The following is a 14,990-nucleotide window of genomic DNA, read 5'->3' as shown; positions in this document are numbered from 1 at the left end:
CTCTTGATACAAGAATCATGGTAAGTGCATTTTTTTTATTACTGAATTTAAACAGCCAAGTAATCACATTCATGTCACTCACGTTGAGTTTTCTGTCCATCAGAGCAGTGCACTGGGTTGGGTGAATGCATTTGGTTCATGCTTATGAAACAGCTTTGATTTATTTTTCTAATTAAACTCACTTTTGTGTAATATTTAAACACTGTTAAGCAGTAGGCAGGATGAAAAGTTGTTAAGCATGGCACTTATATGGCTTTAAAAACTTAGCATTGTAGAAGCCTGGACAAGCAATAGCTGGAAAGCAATGAGCCCTACTTCATGAATTGCCTTTCCTTCACCCTTAAATTGCAAATGCATTATTTTAATATGCTTTGGTTTCATGGACACATTAACTAACCCATGGATTTGGCTATACATCTCCTGCTTTTAATGCAAAAATGTTGATAGATACCAACATGTAAATAGGGGGAAGATTCCCTCAGTAAGACAGAGGGAGCTTGTCCCAATCTCATTCAACTATATCTATATGGTAAAGAGGGGGTGTCCCTATTTTTAGTCCAAATTATTAATGGATCCTGGATGCGTCTATGACCACTGAGCCTGAGCAGCGGGCAGTGCTTATCATGCTCACTTCTGGGGTGCAGATTCCCTGCTCAGTACCCTTCTTGGAAGTGGGACCTCACAGTCCAGCTGCCCTTAGCCCCAAGATCAGTGCTGAAATTCACCATGCCCCAGGTCTCCCTTAAGCATGTATTTTCTCAGAGCTCCATCCACTTGGCTATTCCAGTTCAGCCTTCTGGGGACATGCAACAGTTACAGCAAGGAACTCAGAGGGTTTGCAGAACAGCTTTTTAGACATTCACATTTTATTTTGAGCAAAAGCAGAGTTATAGATCCATACAAAAACAAAATCTGCATGTAAAAACCCACCCTCCAGCATCCCCATCACTCACAGCTCTTTAGGTTTTTGGTTAGTCTAGACTCCCCTAAACCTTCCTCTCTTCCTGCTAAGCCATCAGATTCTCTTTCTGCTCCTGCAACAAGCTCTTCCTAGCTTGTTTCAGTCCATTGGTGAAATAGCTCCCTGAGCCTAGAGAGCACATGCCTTTTAACAGCAGCTTCTAATACCTCTTCCTGTTTTCTTCCGGGAAATTTCTATTGCTCCAACCTCTCTCCTTGGGATAACCAGTTTCTTTTAAGGAGTTTGGCCAAGCTACATTAATTGTTCTGCCAAGGCACAGTCAGTACATGTTAATCACTTCTTTGATTGTTCTGTAGCTGCTTCCAGAAAGGATGTGTGATATGTAACCTAGTCCCCCTCAGCAAATAGCTGATTCAATGGATATTGAGGGTTAGTTATACTTGTTCATAAAATCAGAATTTGTAAACTGTGCAAAGGTTTTCCCCCCAGTGTATAATTAAAATAATTATATTAATGTAATCACTTTAGGGGGTTTCATAGTTTCCAGTGCACTATGGAAAAGCTCACTGACAGGTTAGTTTATTACTGAAGCAGATTCTGTATAGTGAGGAAAATATTGTCACTGTAATACTAGACGTTGAACAAAAATGTGTCCTTGGCAGTGGTGCAGTAGGTATGGTGATAGCCTAGTTTAGTGACACTGTTACAGGTAATGTACTGACTGCAATTCAATTTTAATTCATAGAGCAGTCAGGCTGAAATTAATTCAGGAAATTGGCTGGTGATGCAATGTAAGGCCCAATCCTGCCTCACTTACTCATGAATGATCCCACTGATATCCTCAAGACCACTCATACAGCAAAGAGGATTTTGTTCTTCTTTGCCTCAAAAGCAGTTACTGTGAGATGCATCAGGGTAGTTGACTTGCATTAACAGGAGAGTACCTGGTTAAAAATCAATTAACATACTTACTGGTGCTATCTTAGATCACACTAACAATATATTGCTTCATATATGATTTGATAATTATATTTTTAGATGAGACAGACTTCTCTACATCATGTCGGTTTGTGAAGAAAACTAAATCCAAGTTTTAAGTGGAAGCAGGCTTGACTCTTTGACACTTACCTGTTGACTGTATTATTTAGTTTGACAAGAAATATTATCAATCCCTAAAAAAATGGTTAATACTTGGTGATATTTATCAAGATTCTATAACATGGAAGACAATTTAGTCCTACTTTCTACATATTTGGATAAAAAGACACTATTCAAAGAGGAAATTAAGACCAGTTGCTTACATATATGTATTTCATATCCATAATCAGAGAAGAATCAGTATTATGGGAAACAATTTGTTACTGATCAAATAAAGATCTATTCCATGGTAGGGACCATATCTAATAAATCTGCATAGTACAACTGATTTCACCAGAGCTATGCCACTTCACACCAGTTGAAGACCGAGCCTTGTATGTAATGTTAGTGGCTCCATTAATAAATAGTTTCTAATGATCAGACCTGCTTCCCATATAAACATAAGGTATAATACTTACTGAAGTGAGATGGGACCTGAATTAGGATGGTTAGTTTATGCCCCTGCCAAGGCAAAATTAGGCCCTAGAGTATAATTCCTAGTGCTTTATTAAATCTAACCCTGTTTAGCTTTAACAGTGCTTTTTATTAATGCTAAATTACATAGCAATGGCCTTTTTAGGTTAATGATAAAATTGTTACTGTATAAACCTAGTATAATACCTTCACATTAGTACCTGTACAGCCAAAGCTAGGTATTAGTAAGGAATGAATCTGACCAGAGTTTCAATCCATTTGATTAAAGGAAAACTAGAATATTTAGTCTTACGGAAACTAGATGCTACCCATTTTCCAAGTGAAAGTGTGTTGAGTACATTTGACAAGTGTGATTCTTAGCTAGAAACTCACTTGTGTGTCTCACTCAAACTACGGGGCTCTCACTACAACCACTTGAGGCTCAGTAACATCAAAAATACTATCTACCATGTCTAACTAAAAATAAGCAATTACTTCATGTTTCCTCTATGCTCTGTAATGGTGATTGTTAAACCATGCTGGAGGCAGCCAGCTCAGCTACTAAACAGCAGAGTTTCAAAATACATACAAATTTATTCATAGTGGGCTGAACCAAACTTAATAGAACATCTAATTTAATCAAGCGTGCATAAACCATTATTCAACATAAAATGCAGAGAATTGATATTTAAATCTATTCTGACTAATATAGAAAGGTATTTCCTATTTTGTGTTTATTAGCGCTACATTAGTGATCTGTACACCCATTAGTCACTAAAGCACCTAGTATAGACAACTGGAAAAAAATTAGGAGCTAATTTTCACATTAAACCAGAAGACTTGGTTTGGAATGGTCAGCACCTACAAGTTTAAAAGTGAGACAATTCACATTTTTAAAGTAATTTATTTAAAATAGTACTGCAATTGTACACAAACTTTCATTTACAAATTATACCAACTTCCAAAGACAGGAAACATAACTTGTCTGGCTAGACTATGAGGCAGATTCTCAGCTGGTGTAAACTAAGTCCACTGATTTCAAATGGACTTGGAGCAGCTGAAGATCTGCCACTAGCTGGTTAACAACACATCCTTATAGAAATAGCATAGCTTATTTTCTTTAGTTAATTCTTAATGCAACCAAATTTGAATATGTCCCCTTCTTCTACCAAAAAAACATGCTGGAAGAATTGACCTTTATTTTACCAAAAGAGTGCACAATGGAAGACTGACTCCACCTTTAAGTTAGACCTAGCTATTACAACAGGTAGTTTGACAGCCTTCGCTTTTGCAATAAATATTGCAGCTTCGCGTCTGCAATAAACTAGGTGTGATACGTTATATCAACAGGACACTTTGTCTTAATTTTAAATATACACAAGGAAGTCAAATCAGATTGGGTTATTTGAATGCAAATGGGGTGTTTGACAGGGAACTATTTAAGTGCCAGACACAAAGGCAGGTTTGGACCCAGTAGCTTGGTTCCCTTGATGAGATGCAGCTGCACTGGACATAATTCAGAGTACACACCTGAAAAATGCTACTTCTGTTTGGAGGTGTTGTGTTGGCATGTGTTTTATGATTATGAGTACATGCATAAAAAAAACAGAGTATTTCATTAATTGAAAGTGGTCCAAGTAATTGCTGCCAAGAAGAGTTTAACGCTGACAGTCCCAACCACAGCACTTACCATAGCTGCTATACCCTTTGTGAAATGTGGTAGTACTAAAGCATTCCAGAAGCTGCTGCTGTTTTGTCATGTTTGGTCATCCTAATCAAGTAAAACCCACTTGTTTTACACTAACATACTTGTTTTATGAGGATAATCTTGCAAGGGGCATAGAATAAGGTCTTTCACCATTATAAGTATTTGAGGGGTAATGCATTGCCACATGCTAGAGTAAGACTAGGCAACAGCTACACGTTTGATTTAGATAATATAATGCAGTACAGCCCACTCAGCTTAACTGAGTGTGCGTTAAATTCATAGTACAGCCACAAAAAGAATCCTCATTTCTCAGTTTTAAATAAAACCACTTCCATTTATACAGAAAGTTAACAGATCTCAAATCTGGTGTTAACACAGATGTAGTTCCTAGGTATCCACACTACATACAGCTGAACATATCTACACAAAACATGAATTTATACTTCACTAAATAAGTAGGTCCACGATTGTAGATCAACAATAGAATTTTATTGCTTTATACATGTGGTGCTTTTCAAGGCACTGTGGTATTGACTAGAAAACTTGGAATGACTTGTGAAAGAACCTGGAATGACATATGGCCAACATGGAAAGTCGTTCTGAAGCAGGACAGTATCATGAATTAAGATTTTAGACCAGGGTAATCAAACATTAGGTATGACAGTTCATTGTAATTCACAGGAAGATGAAAACAACTTGTTTAAGGTCAGCTCCTTCACATGCCCATCCTGATACTCTGAATAATCTGGAAGATAGCTGCAAAAGAAAAGATGAATTGAAGTGATGCTTACTAACAAGTCAAACAAATCATAGCTAATATTTGGAGAATCAACACAGATATCAATACACATATTCATGAAGGCACACTTTTTTTTAAAATGACCAATTTTGAAAAAATTGGTGGAGAACCCTTTAAAAAGGTATATCCTTTCTATTTTTGATGGCTTAAAAGTTAAGGGGTTTTCTACTCTCCTACTGATACTTATATGCATCTTTTCAGCAAAGGATACTGATCAAAGAAAAAGTGTTGTCTAATGCACAATGTGAAAAGAGAAATTACTGTAACAGAAGTTAGTCATCATAGATATATTACTAGGAACTACAGAAGGCAGTAAAGATTGGTTACCCTGCTTTACCCTGTAAGTATAGGGCTAAAGCAATAAAAGATACGTGTAAAAACCCTGATTTAAGTGATTTGTAACTTGATACAGGGGTCTATTAGAGTCTGTTATATAACAGAAGTTGTATGGCTGAATGCTATAACTTAAGCAAGATTAAGGATAAGCTCAGAAAACAGGGAACAACAACAAGATATCCCTAATCACAGTGTACAGATACTCATTCAAATTAATACAATTAGCAGATACACATTTAAGTTGCTTATGCCAGGTGGTTTTAAGTATTTTATAGCTTTCCCATGTATATATTCAAGTCTTTTCTGGACAGCCACTGTCAGTTAAGAACAGTAACTACACAGAAACAGTGTATGTATGGCTTTTTGCATCTTTCAATATTAGTCATTTAAGTTAGTTTCCTCTTTAACTCGTGTTAGTGAGGGGTGACACCACAGGGGACACTCATCTCACCTGCACACTAATGAGTACCAAGCTCCAGTCCTGCCCCAAGGAAGGTCAGTCACCTGCTGGGTTTTCTCCAGTGACCGGTGGGGAATTGGGCTCAGCCAGAGGGCTGGTTCCAAGAGGACTCTGGACCTGCTGCTCACAGGCAGGGAAAGGCCTAGCCTCCCTCTTGAATATGGAGGCGGCACAGCCTGAGGCGACCCCTGGGCAATGCTTACCTGAACCACAAACCACAAAGATGAACAGCGCCAACAACCAGGGCCCCACGGATGCCTTCTCCTCGGGGGCGTTTCTCTGCGGGGAGAGCATCAGCATCAGGGCCAGCTCCCCTCCAGCCAAGCCAACCCCCCGGGCTCTGGGGGCTCGTACCGCCCCCACAGCTTCCTAGACGGTGCCCTCTGCCCACCACATCCCAGCGGAGAGCGCGGCTCACCGACAGGGTGCCCCTACCCCGCTCTGGGGGCGCTCTCAGAGCCGGCGGATCGCCGCACGGCTAGGCTCCCCCATCCCGGCCCCCGCCGGCGGGCCAGTACCGAGGTCTTGGCGACGTTGCCCCGCTGGGTGATGTTCTTGCTGTGCTTCTCGTTTGCCATCCGGATCCGCTGCTTCGCCACCATCTTCCCCCTGCGCCGCCGGGCTGCTTCTCCCCCGCTACAGCTGTGGACGTGAGGGAGACGACGGTCCCGGCCGCGCCACTCAACCGCCGAGTCTGTGCCGGGCTGTGTGTGTGTGTAGGGGGGGGTGGGGGTCTCGGACACTCCACGCCACCCGCTTCTCCGGGGCCAGCAGTACCTCCGCTAGTGCCAGCGTAAGCACTGAGCTTACGCCCCGCCCAGCGGAAACACGCAACGCTGTGGGGCGGTGGACCGGGAGCAGTCACCCGGAAGACAAAACGCCTCAGCTCACAGAGCCTCCAACCCGCTCGCCTCACCCGAGCACTTCCGGGTTAGCGGTAGCAGGGAGGGGCCCACTGGGGCAGGAAGTCGCTCTTCCCCGAAGCACGTGACCCCAGAAGCCCACGTCGCCGAGGAGGCGCTTCCCGCTGCCGGAGGCTCGGGCGACGTGTATTTTTTAGCGTCTTTGAGGGTGTGACCTCTGACCCGGAAGGAGAAGTTTTGCATCCGGCCCAAAGATGGCCCCTTCCACGCCGCTTCTGGCAGGTGGGTTCTGTGCCAATTGCTAAGGGCAGCGGCACGGGGTGGGCGTCGCCCGGAGGAGCAGCGCTGCGCTCTTCTACGTGCCACGAGCGGGACCTGCTCCGCTCCCTTTGCGGGGAACTTCCCGGTCACCCTGGGCTGCTACGCCCTGTCCTCCCCCCATTGCCGTCCCATCCCCGCTCGTCTCCTTGTCGCTCTGCCCCTGCCTCCCGGTTCGTCCCCTCCCCCAGCTCTCATTTCCTGGGGTGCTAGTGTCTCCTCCCCCGCGTTTCATGCCCTCGTGTTGACCGCAGTCCCTGCACGTTTCCCGCGCTGGGGCTGGTTCGCCTTTGGTGTCCTTGAGGCTTTGCCTTGCTATGCCCCGTGGAGCAGAACAGTCACACCCTCCGTTGCAGCCTGTTCCCGCAGATGCTGTAGCAGCTCAGGCCGCCCTGCCAATGAGATACCAAGCTGTCGAGTGCCAAGGCAGCACCGTGGGGTTCAGCGTGCGACATGCCATTAGCATGTGGTGACGTGTTTGAGCTGTGTTTTGGAGGGGCTGTGATACATCAGCATGCATTGTTACATAGACGTGGAGACAGTGAGGCATGGTTCCAAAGTGAACAGCACAAGTTTGCCCATGTTACTTTGTTGGATCTGGAGTTTTTACTATGAGAGAGATTGAGGATATGGCTGTAATTATTAGTAGGAGTGCCTGAAATAGCTACGTTCCTTTCCACAGAATACAGAGTAATGGTGGGTGATTCATCATCTGTCTCAAGGCCTTCATATATGGAGTGCCAAAGCATTCCAATCTGTTGCCCCTCATTTTCAATATATACGTGAGGTTGCTAGGGGAAATAGGGAGAAAGTATAGTGAGTGGTCTTCCAGTATGTGGATGACAGCCATCTCTCTATCTGTATTTCATTAGACTTGGTGGGTAGAGTTGACCCAGTGTACTTGGTGCTTCGTTGAATTCAGGACTTGGATGAGTTAGCTGAGGTTCATCTCTGCTAAAACTGAAATCATAGTGGTGGGATGGAGTAGTCAGCTGGAGGAATTGATGATAAGAAGAGCTGCTCCTTCACTTGCAGGAGCTTGCTCATTGCTTGTTTATCAGGTTTGCAATTTTGGGGTTCTGTTGGACTCACTGCTGCTCCCTATTGACCAGATAGCTACAGTGGCCAAGACAGCTTTTCATAATTAATTCTTAGCCAGAACATTTTGACCTTTACTTTTGAATGTAGACCTGCCCAGTGATCCATGTATTTGTTACTTCAAAACAGGACCACTGTAATATTTTCTACCTGAGGCTACTCCTTAAAATTATTTGGAAACACTAGCATGTGCAGAATATGCTAGTTCAGGAATGTTTCTCAGGGGACCGTCCATGTTAAATATCAGTGTTATAAAGAGCATGTTTAAGAGGAAAGTAGCATGATCTAGTGGTTAAGTATACTGTGTAGGAGTCAGGAGATCTAATTTCTATTCCCATCTCTGATACTGACCCTTTGTGACCATAGCCAAGCCACATAACTTCCCTGTTCCTCAATTTTTCTGTCTGTAAATGGAAATATTTCCCTAACCACTGGGATGCAGAGAAGCTACATTTATTGTTTGTAAAGGGTTCTGAAATTGTTAAATGAAAGGGACTCATGCAAGTCCTATCTTTAATGCATTTTGTGGTATGCTCAGACTCCATTGAGTACAATATCTTCTGTTTACCCTTTCCCCCCTCTCCAGTTACCTGGAAAGGAGGGAGTGCCTTTTTCCTTCTGTTCGTCACCTCTGGAAGTGAGGAAGTCTCTTCTTCTTCCTGGCTGGGGGATAATGGGGATTTCAGCTGTTCAGGTTTTTCTGCCCCTTTATCAGCTCTGTCTTTTGCACTATTCACTACTGCCTGTGCTTTTTTACAATGTCCAGTGTCCCAGGGACTACTCCTATGATAGGTGCCTGAGAGCAAGGCCGAGCAAGTGATTATAGAAGTTGATAATATACATTGATGTATAGCAATGATCAACCTATTTACCATTGTGAGCTGCATATGCAGTATGTGTTACATGGTCTGCATCCACATAGTATGGCCCTGAGGATGTCATGTGGGCCTCAACTGTGTGCTGATTGGGCTGCTGTCTGAGAATGTGTATATGTGTATGGTAATGTGGGTGGGACTTGTGAATCACTTTTTGAATATCACTGATTTAGATGTTAAGATATTGATACCAGGTTGTCCAGTTGATATACACAACCATTATATCATACTAAGGGTTGTTCTTCAGTTTCTTTTAAAGATTTTTTTTTTTGTGTGTGTGAAAGTGATTAGAAAAAGGAGACTATCAAATATTAATAAGATGTAAACACCTTAGTAAATATTCTCTTTTAAAAAAATGCTTCATGATAGAGGAAATAAGGACATGCCATCAATAGAATTTTTGAAGAATAGAATAAGGAAATTTATTTATAAAGTTGAAAATGTGTGGAACTTTTTTAACTCCTCCAGTCACAATCAAGGAACAGCTATATTTGTGAGTGATGTTCACTGCAAGTCAGCCATATTGATTTTTAAGGCCAGAAGGGGCCATTCTGATCCTCTAGTTTGACCTCCTTCATAGAATCGTAGGACTGGAAGGGACCTTGAAAAGTCTTCTAATCCAGTCCCCTGCGCGCAAGGCAGGACTAAGTATTATTTAGACCATCCCTGACAGATGTTTGCCTAACCTGTTCTTAAAAATCACCAATGATGGCATAATACAATCCATAAGACTTCCCTGTATTAATTCCTGCTTTCAGGTTCAATAGCTGCCCTTAAATTAAAGCATATTTTATAGAAAACAATCCAATCTTAATTTTAAAATTTCCAGTGATGGAGACTCCACCATAACCTTTGGTAAGTTGTTCCAATAATTAATTAACCTCACTCTTTAAAATTTTACACCTTATTTCTAGTTTGAATTTGACTAGCTTCAACTTTCAGCCACTGTCTCTTGTCATACCTTTCTTTGGAAAGTTGAAGAGCCATCTATTATCAAACTTCGGTTCCCCGTGGTGGTACTTACAGACTGTGATCAAGTCACACTTTAAACGTCTCTTTGATAAAGCTAAATAGAGTGAGCTCCTTGAGTCTCTTATTATAAGGCGAGTTTTCCAATACTTTAATCATGTTCATGACCACTCTCTGAATCCTCTCCAATTTTTCCAGTATAATTCTTGGTATTTCAGTAGCAACTGTATCAGTGCCAAATACAGAGATAATGTAACTTCCTTATTCCTCTTCAGAATTTCTGTACTTAGACATCCAAAAATCACATTAGACCTTTTAGCCAGAGCATTGCAATGCAAGCTCGCATTCACCTGATTATTCACTGTGTCCTTCAAGTGTTTTTTCAGAGTCACTGCTTCCCAGGATAGAGTCCCTCATCCTGTAAGTATGGGCTACTTTTGTTCCCAGATGTGTGACCTTATATTTAGTCACATCAAAACTTATTTGTTTGCTTGCAACCAGTTTACCAAGCAATCCAGACTACTCTTTTTCAGTGAGTTGTCCTCTTTGCTTTTTTTTAATCAGTCCCATAATTTTTGTGTTATCTGCAAACTTTACCAGTAATGATACTATGTTTTTTTCCAGGTTATTAATAAAAATATTAAATGACATAGGGCTGAGAAACAATCTCTGTAGGCCCCGAGTGGAAACAACACACTTGATTAGGCGTTCCTGTTTACAGTTACATTTTGAGATCTATCAGATAGCTAGTTTTAATCCATTTAATACGTGCCATGTTGATATTGTTAGCTTTAGTTTCTTAATCAAAATGGCAGTACCAAGTCTCATGTCTTACAAAAATCTAATTATATTTCATCAACACTATTATCTTTATCAACCAAACTTGTAATTGCATAGAAATATTGAGTTAGTTTGACAAGATTTATTTTCCATAAACCCATATTGATTGGCATTAGTTTGATTTCCCTCTTAGCTCCTTATAAATTGTTCCATTATTTTGCCTAGGATTACATTCAGACTGATATGCCTACAATGACTCAAGACATAGTGTTTACTTTCTTTAAACTATGGCACAACATTAGCTTCCAATCCTTTGGAACTTCCCAAGTGTTCCAAGACTTATTAAAAATTAACATTAACAGTTCAAAGAGCTCATTGGCCAACTCTTTGAAAACTCTTGGGTGCAAGTGATCCAGATCTGCTGATTTAAAGATGTCTAAGTTCAGTAGCTGGTTTTTAACATCCTCCTTAGTTAGTGTTGAAACAGAAAGTATTTCATCATCATATGAGTTTAATACATTATCTGGCTTTTTCCCAAATACTTAGAAATATTTATTGAACACTGCTGCCTTGTCTTCATTATTACTGACAATTCTACATTATCTATCTAGTAAAGGACTAATAACATTATGTATTAGGGTTCCTTTTGTTCCTAATATACTTCAAAAACACCTCCTTGTTGTCCTTAATTTTACTAGTCATAGAGTTCTCCTTGTATCCTTTTGCTTTCCTTATCAATTTTCTACAATATCTAGTTTCTAATTTATATTCATTGCTATCAGCTTTCCCTTTAGAACAGGGTCAGATTTGAGCTTTTATGTTAGAATTTGATGAGAGAACCTGACATAGACAAATTTTTCTAATTTTTTATTCCCAATTTTTAAGAGATTACCATGTAGATTTTTTCAGACCCATTTGTAAACTATCTGCATGTGGATCTCCCATTGAAGTCAGTGAGGTGTGGTGCATGGAGAGCTTAAAGGATTGGGCCTTTTATTTAAAATAACCTATAATAAATTTTGTTTTGATACCTACTAAAAAGCAACACAAAACTTGTCATTTTTGTTCATTGTGTTGCAGCCAACTCGTGACTATACTAAGGTAATATCTTTGCTTTTTGAATAATTATTCTTTAATCTTTAGAGCTAAAAAGTTAAGCAACTAACATTTTTATTTTCTTCTCAGCATAAATTCAATTATTATAGTCGAAATAATAGACAGTATTTTTTTAAAAGGAGTTGTGGTATTATTCCTCCTAGCTCTCTTGATCTCCACAAGAGAAAAATTGGTATTCTTTTTTATTATTTTCAACTGGAAGTTCATATCGATGTGGGGCTTGAAGTGCAGTGTAGTTCTAGGTACTTTTATGAAGGCTGTGATAAGCCTTTTATAAACTATTGCTCTGGCTATGATTTGATTTTGTAGTAATTTGTAGTAATCTGGGCTAGGCTACACAGTCTATTGCCTGAAATAATCTATACTTAAAAGGGACAAGCCATTTGCAGAAGATAAATAATTAATGTTTAAACAGATGAAAAGAACTTTTCAAGGAATGTATCTGGAAGTTGTCTGGTTATTTTAATTACTCTTTTTATATTTTTTAAAGCTTATATAGTACTTTATAGCTCTAAATGCTATTCTAAATTACATCCCTTGAAATCCTACTTCAGGTAATTAGTACTTCATGTGATGTTAATAAGGCAAAATATCATTTGAGTCTTACCTGCTTTATTTAGATACATTATTTAATTAACAGCTAGGTGATTCCTTTCATGTAAAATATGCATAGATATGTATAACATAATTGCTTTCCAATATATTAAATTGCAGTAGCAATGGAAAGCAGCTGTGGTGAAGAGGAAGATCAAAGTCAGTTGTGTGCTGCAGAATTCTGATAATGAAAGGCCAAATTCAGCTCGCAATGGACTTGTCAAGTTACATTTTTTGACTGGTGTTAGGTATTTCTAAAGGAAATATCCATTTACATTAGCAATAAAGGGGCATAGATTCAGTGAAAGCAGTACTTGACTCAGCAAATCATTCTGTTAAATATTTGAGAAATCTGTGGTTATCCAGTGTGCTGTATTCATTACTCTGGTTTCTAGTTATATGGCAGAATCCAAAAACAATCACAGAAATGCTCTGAAGTGTAAATCAGCTAAAACATATTGAATGGAAACATTAAAAGCTTAACTAAAGTTTGCCTGTATGTTCTAGGATTACAAAAAAGAGAGAGCAAATCTGATTTTTTTATTTTTATTATTATTTTTTTAATTCACTAGAAAATCCTTCCAAATGGATAGTTTGGGAGTGAATCTAGATGTCTGTCCTAATTTACTGAGAGGCTATAATAGCTGAAACAAGGCAACGTTGCATAAAACACATTGGAGAATTCACATTCCATTTCCTACCAATATTTATTTATTTATTTGCTTTCATTTAGAATTTAATTTTCAAACTCAGATTTCACAGTGGGCCAAATTTTGTCTCACGTCAGACTGACTTTTTTTCTGACACCATCTTTATTCAGCAAATGCCTTTCACGTATTTTGACTGTTAATCCTCTCTTATGGAATATTCAGACAGCATTTCCAGTACCATTGTACAGGTTTGTTGTTGTACTACTTTTGTTAATTGAGAGTCATGAATGCAGTGTTAAGTGCTTCTTGGAAGATTGATAGGAGTTGAGGGCGTTCAGTCCCCTTGTAGGATCAGGCCTTATGTAAGAAAATTTCCCTTCTCCTATAGATAAGAATAGTCTCTAGTTCATTTTTGTTTTGTTTCTTCTACAGTAGTAGATTTTGGGCATGCTTGATCTTTTCATTAATAAGCAAAGAGATTTTGTTTTCAGGCTTTGCTTCATAATCAAAAGAAAACCATTTGACATAGAGTAGTAATCACTATTGAGTTTCCAATATAAGCCTGATTTTTGGCTTCTCTAAGATCCATAAACAAAGGTACATCAGCCTCAAAATTGATAAGTTAGCTAGCTCCAGACCTTTTTTCAATTTAAAGTGAATAATAGTTTATTTAACTTTTTCTTTTCTAGTGCGAGGATCTGAAGGATTCTACATGGTGAATGGTCCACCTAGTTTTATTGAGAATACAACATTGCAAAGGTACTATTGTTCTGAACATTGCATATTTTGCAGAAAATAAAACAATTTATCTAAATATTTAATATACATCTAGAGTTTTCATTTGGGGGAAAAAAAGTAATAAAGTGAGTGCCAATATCTAACAATGGATGGATTTTAATCTAAGTGAATAACTTAGAAAATTGGTTCCAGAGGGGTATCCGTGTTAGTCTGTTTTTAGCAAAACAACGAGAGTCCTGTGGCACCTTAAAGACTAACAAATTTATTTGGGCATAAGCTTTTGTGGGCAGAAATCCACTTCATCAGATGCATGAAGTGGAAACTTCAGTTTGGTAGATATATATACACATGCAGGAATAGGTGAGTTACATCACAGTGAGGAGGGCAAGTGATAACGAGGTTAATTCAATCAGGGTGGATGAGGCTAGTCACAACAATTGATGAGCGGGTGTGAATGCCAAAAGATGGAAGATTATTTTTTGTAGTGGGCTGGCCACTCCCAGTCTCTATTCAGACCTAGTCTGATAGTGTCAGGTTAGAAAATTGGTGTCTTTGAGGGCTTTATACTTGTATGCAAACCAATAATATTTATATTTGTTAATTGACTATTGCCACACCAGAGCATATAAATATAATTACACAGACAGATTTTGTTATCCGTTATAACATAACTACTCTCCAGTAATTTTTATGAGCAGCATGGAAACTGGTTGTATTATTGCTTTTCATCTTGTTTTATGAAAAAGATCTTTTGTTGTGTGATAGACTTGAATATTCATGTGTATTTGGTATGTTTTGTTTTTTTAGAAACTTCGGGAAAAACTGCAAAGTTTTTGCTTTCAGTAAGGATGGTACCCTCTTTGCATGGTGCAATGGAGAAAAGTCAGTGCATCTTTTATTATTAATTATTTAATTTAAAATTGATGTTGAGAGATCTGGATATATATATATATTGTATTGTATAATGTGCATAAAAGCTATAAATGAAAACATTGTAAAGGCACTTTTTGCGCTCCAGTTGCAGTGGTAGATTTTGGTTTTTTAATTAGCAGATGAATTATTTATGGTTGATTTCATACTTATATAGGGCACCCATCACCATGGAATCTGGATGCATTTTTATTAGGGTGTGATGTTGTTTCTCTTCACATTTACCAGTAAAAATACTCACTTCCTTCAGCATAATATGGTTGCAGTGTTATTTCTAGGCTAA

At 39.2% G+C, this 14,990-nt stretch overlaps 2 protein-coding genes across 4 annotated transcripts in view; one reads left to right on the top strand and one right to left on the bottom strand.

Annotated features, from left to right (window-relative positions):
• Positions 1-3,357: 3,357 nt before the first annotated feature.
• Positions 3,358-6,635, bottom strand: SERP1 (stress associated endoplasmic reticulum protein 1). Its single transcript, XM_067552699.1, has 3 exons — positions 6,295-6,635; positions 5,980-6,055; positions 3,358-4,937 (listed from the first exon to the last, which is right to left on the bottom strand). The coding sequence occupies exons 1-3, from the start codon at positions 6,376-6,378 to the stop codon at positions 4,897-4,899; spliced, it is 201 nt and encodes a 66-aa protein (XP_067408800.1). The 5' UTR covers positions 6,379-6,635; the 3' UTR covers positions 3,358-4,896.
• A 202-nt stretch (positions 6,636-6,837) lies between these two features.
• EIF2A (eukaryotic translation initiation factor 2A) overlaps positions 6,838-14,990 on the top strand; it is a 28,847-nt gene continuing 20,694 nt past the window's right edge. Inside the window, exons 1-3 of one of the 3 annotated variants that reach the window (XM_067552411.1) lie at positions 6,838-6,921; positions 13,729-13,798; positions 14,585-14,659. In XM_067552411.1, the coding sequence (XP_067408512.1) occupies positions 6,894-6,921; positions 13,729-13,798; positions 14,585-14,659 (173 nt within the window). In that variant the 5' untranslated portion in view covers positions 6,838-6,893. Of the gene's footprint in view, positions 6,922-7,046; positions 7,131-13,610; positions 13,637-13,728; positions 13,799-14,584; positions 14,660-14,990 lie in introns of those variants that run through there. The other 2 variants (XM_067552480.1, XM_067552573.1) reach the window with 2 other exon arrangements.

Source organism: Emydura macquarii, unplaced genomic scaffold (genome assembly GCF_026122565.2).
Source record: "Emydura macquarii macquarii isolate MOO-44397 ecotype Brisbane River unplaced genomic scaffold, CSIRO-AGI_Emac_v2 contig_18, whole genome shotgun sequence".
In the NCBI taxonomy this organism is placed as follows: domain Eukaryota; kingdom Metazoa; phylum Chordata; order Testudines; family Chelidae; genus Emydura; species Emydura macquarii.
The sequence above is the reverse complement of the archived record's forward strand: the minus strand, read 5'-3'. Positions and strand labels throughout refer to the sequence as shown.

Coding starts and splice junctions, on each gene's coding strand:
- SERP1 (XM_067552699.1), bottom strand. CDS start 6,378: ATGGTGGCGAAGCAGCGGATCCGGATGGCAAACGAGAAGCACAGCAAG. Junction 6,056..6,294: donor GCAACGTCGCCAAGACCTCG/GTACTGGCCCGC, acceptor CTCTCCCCGCAG/AGAAACGCCCCCGAGGAGAA. Junction 4,938..5,979: donor CTTTGTGGTTTGTGGTTCAG/GTAAGCATTGCC, acceptor TTTCTTTTGCAG/CTATCTTCCAGATTATTCAG.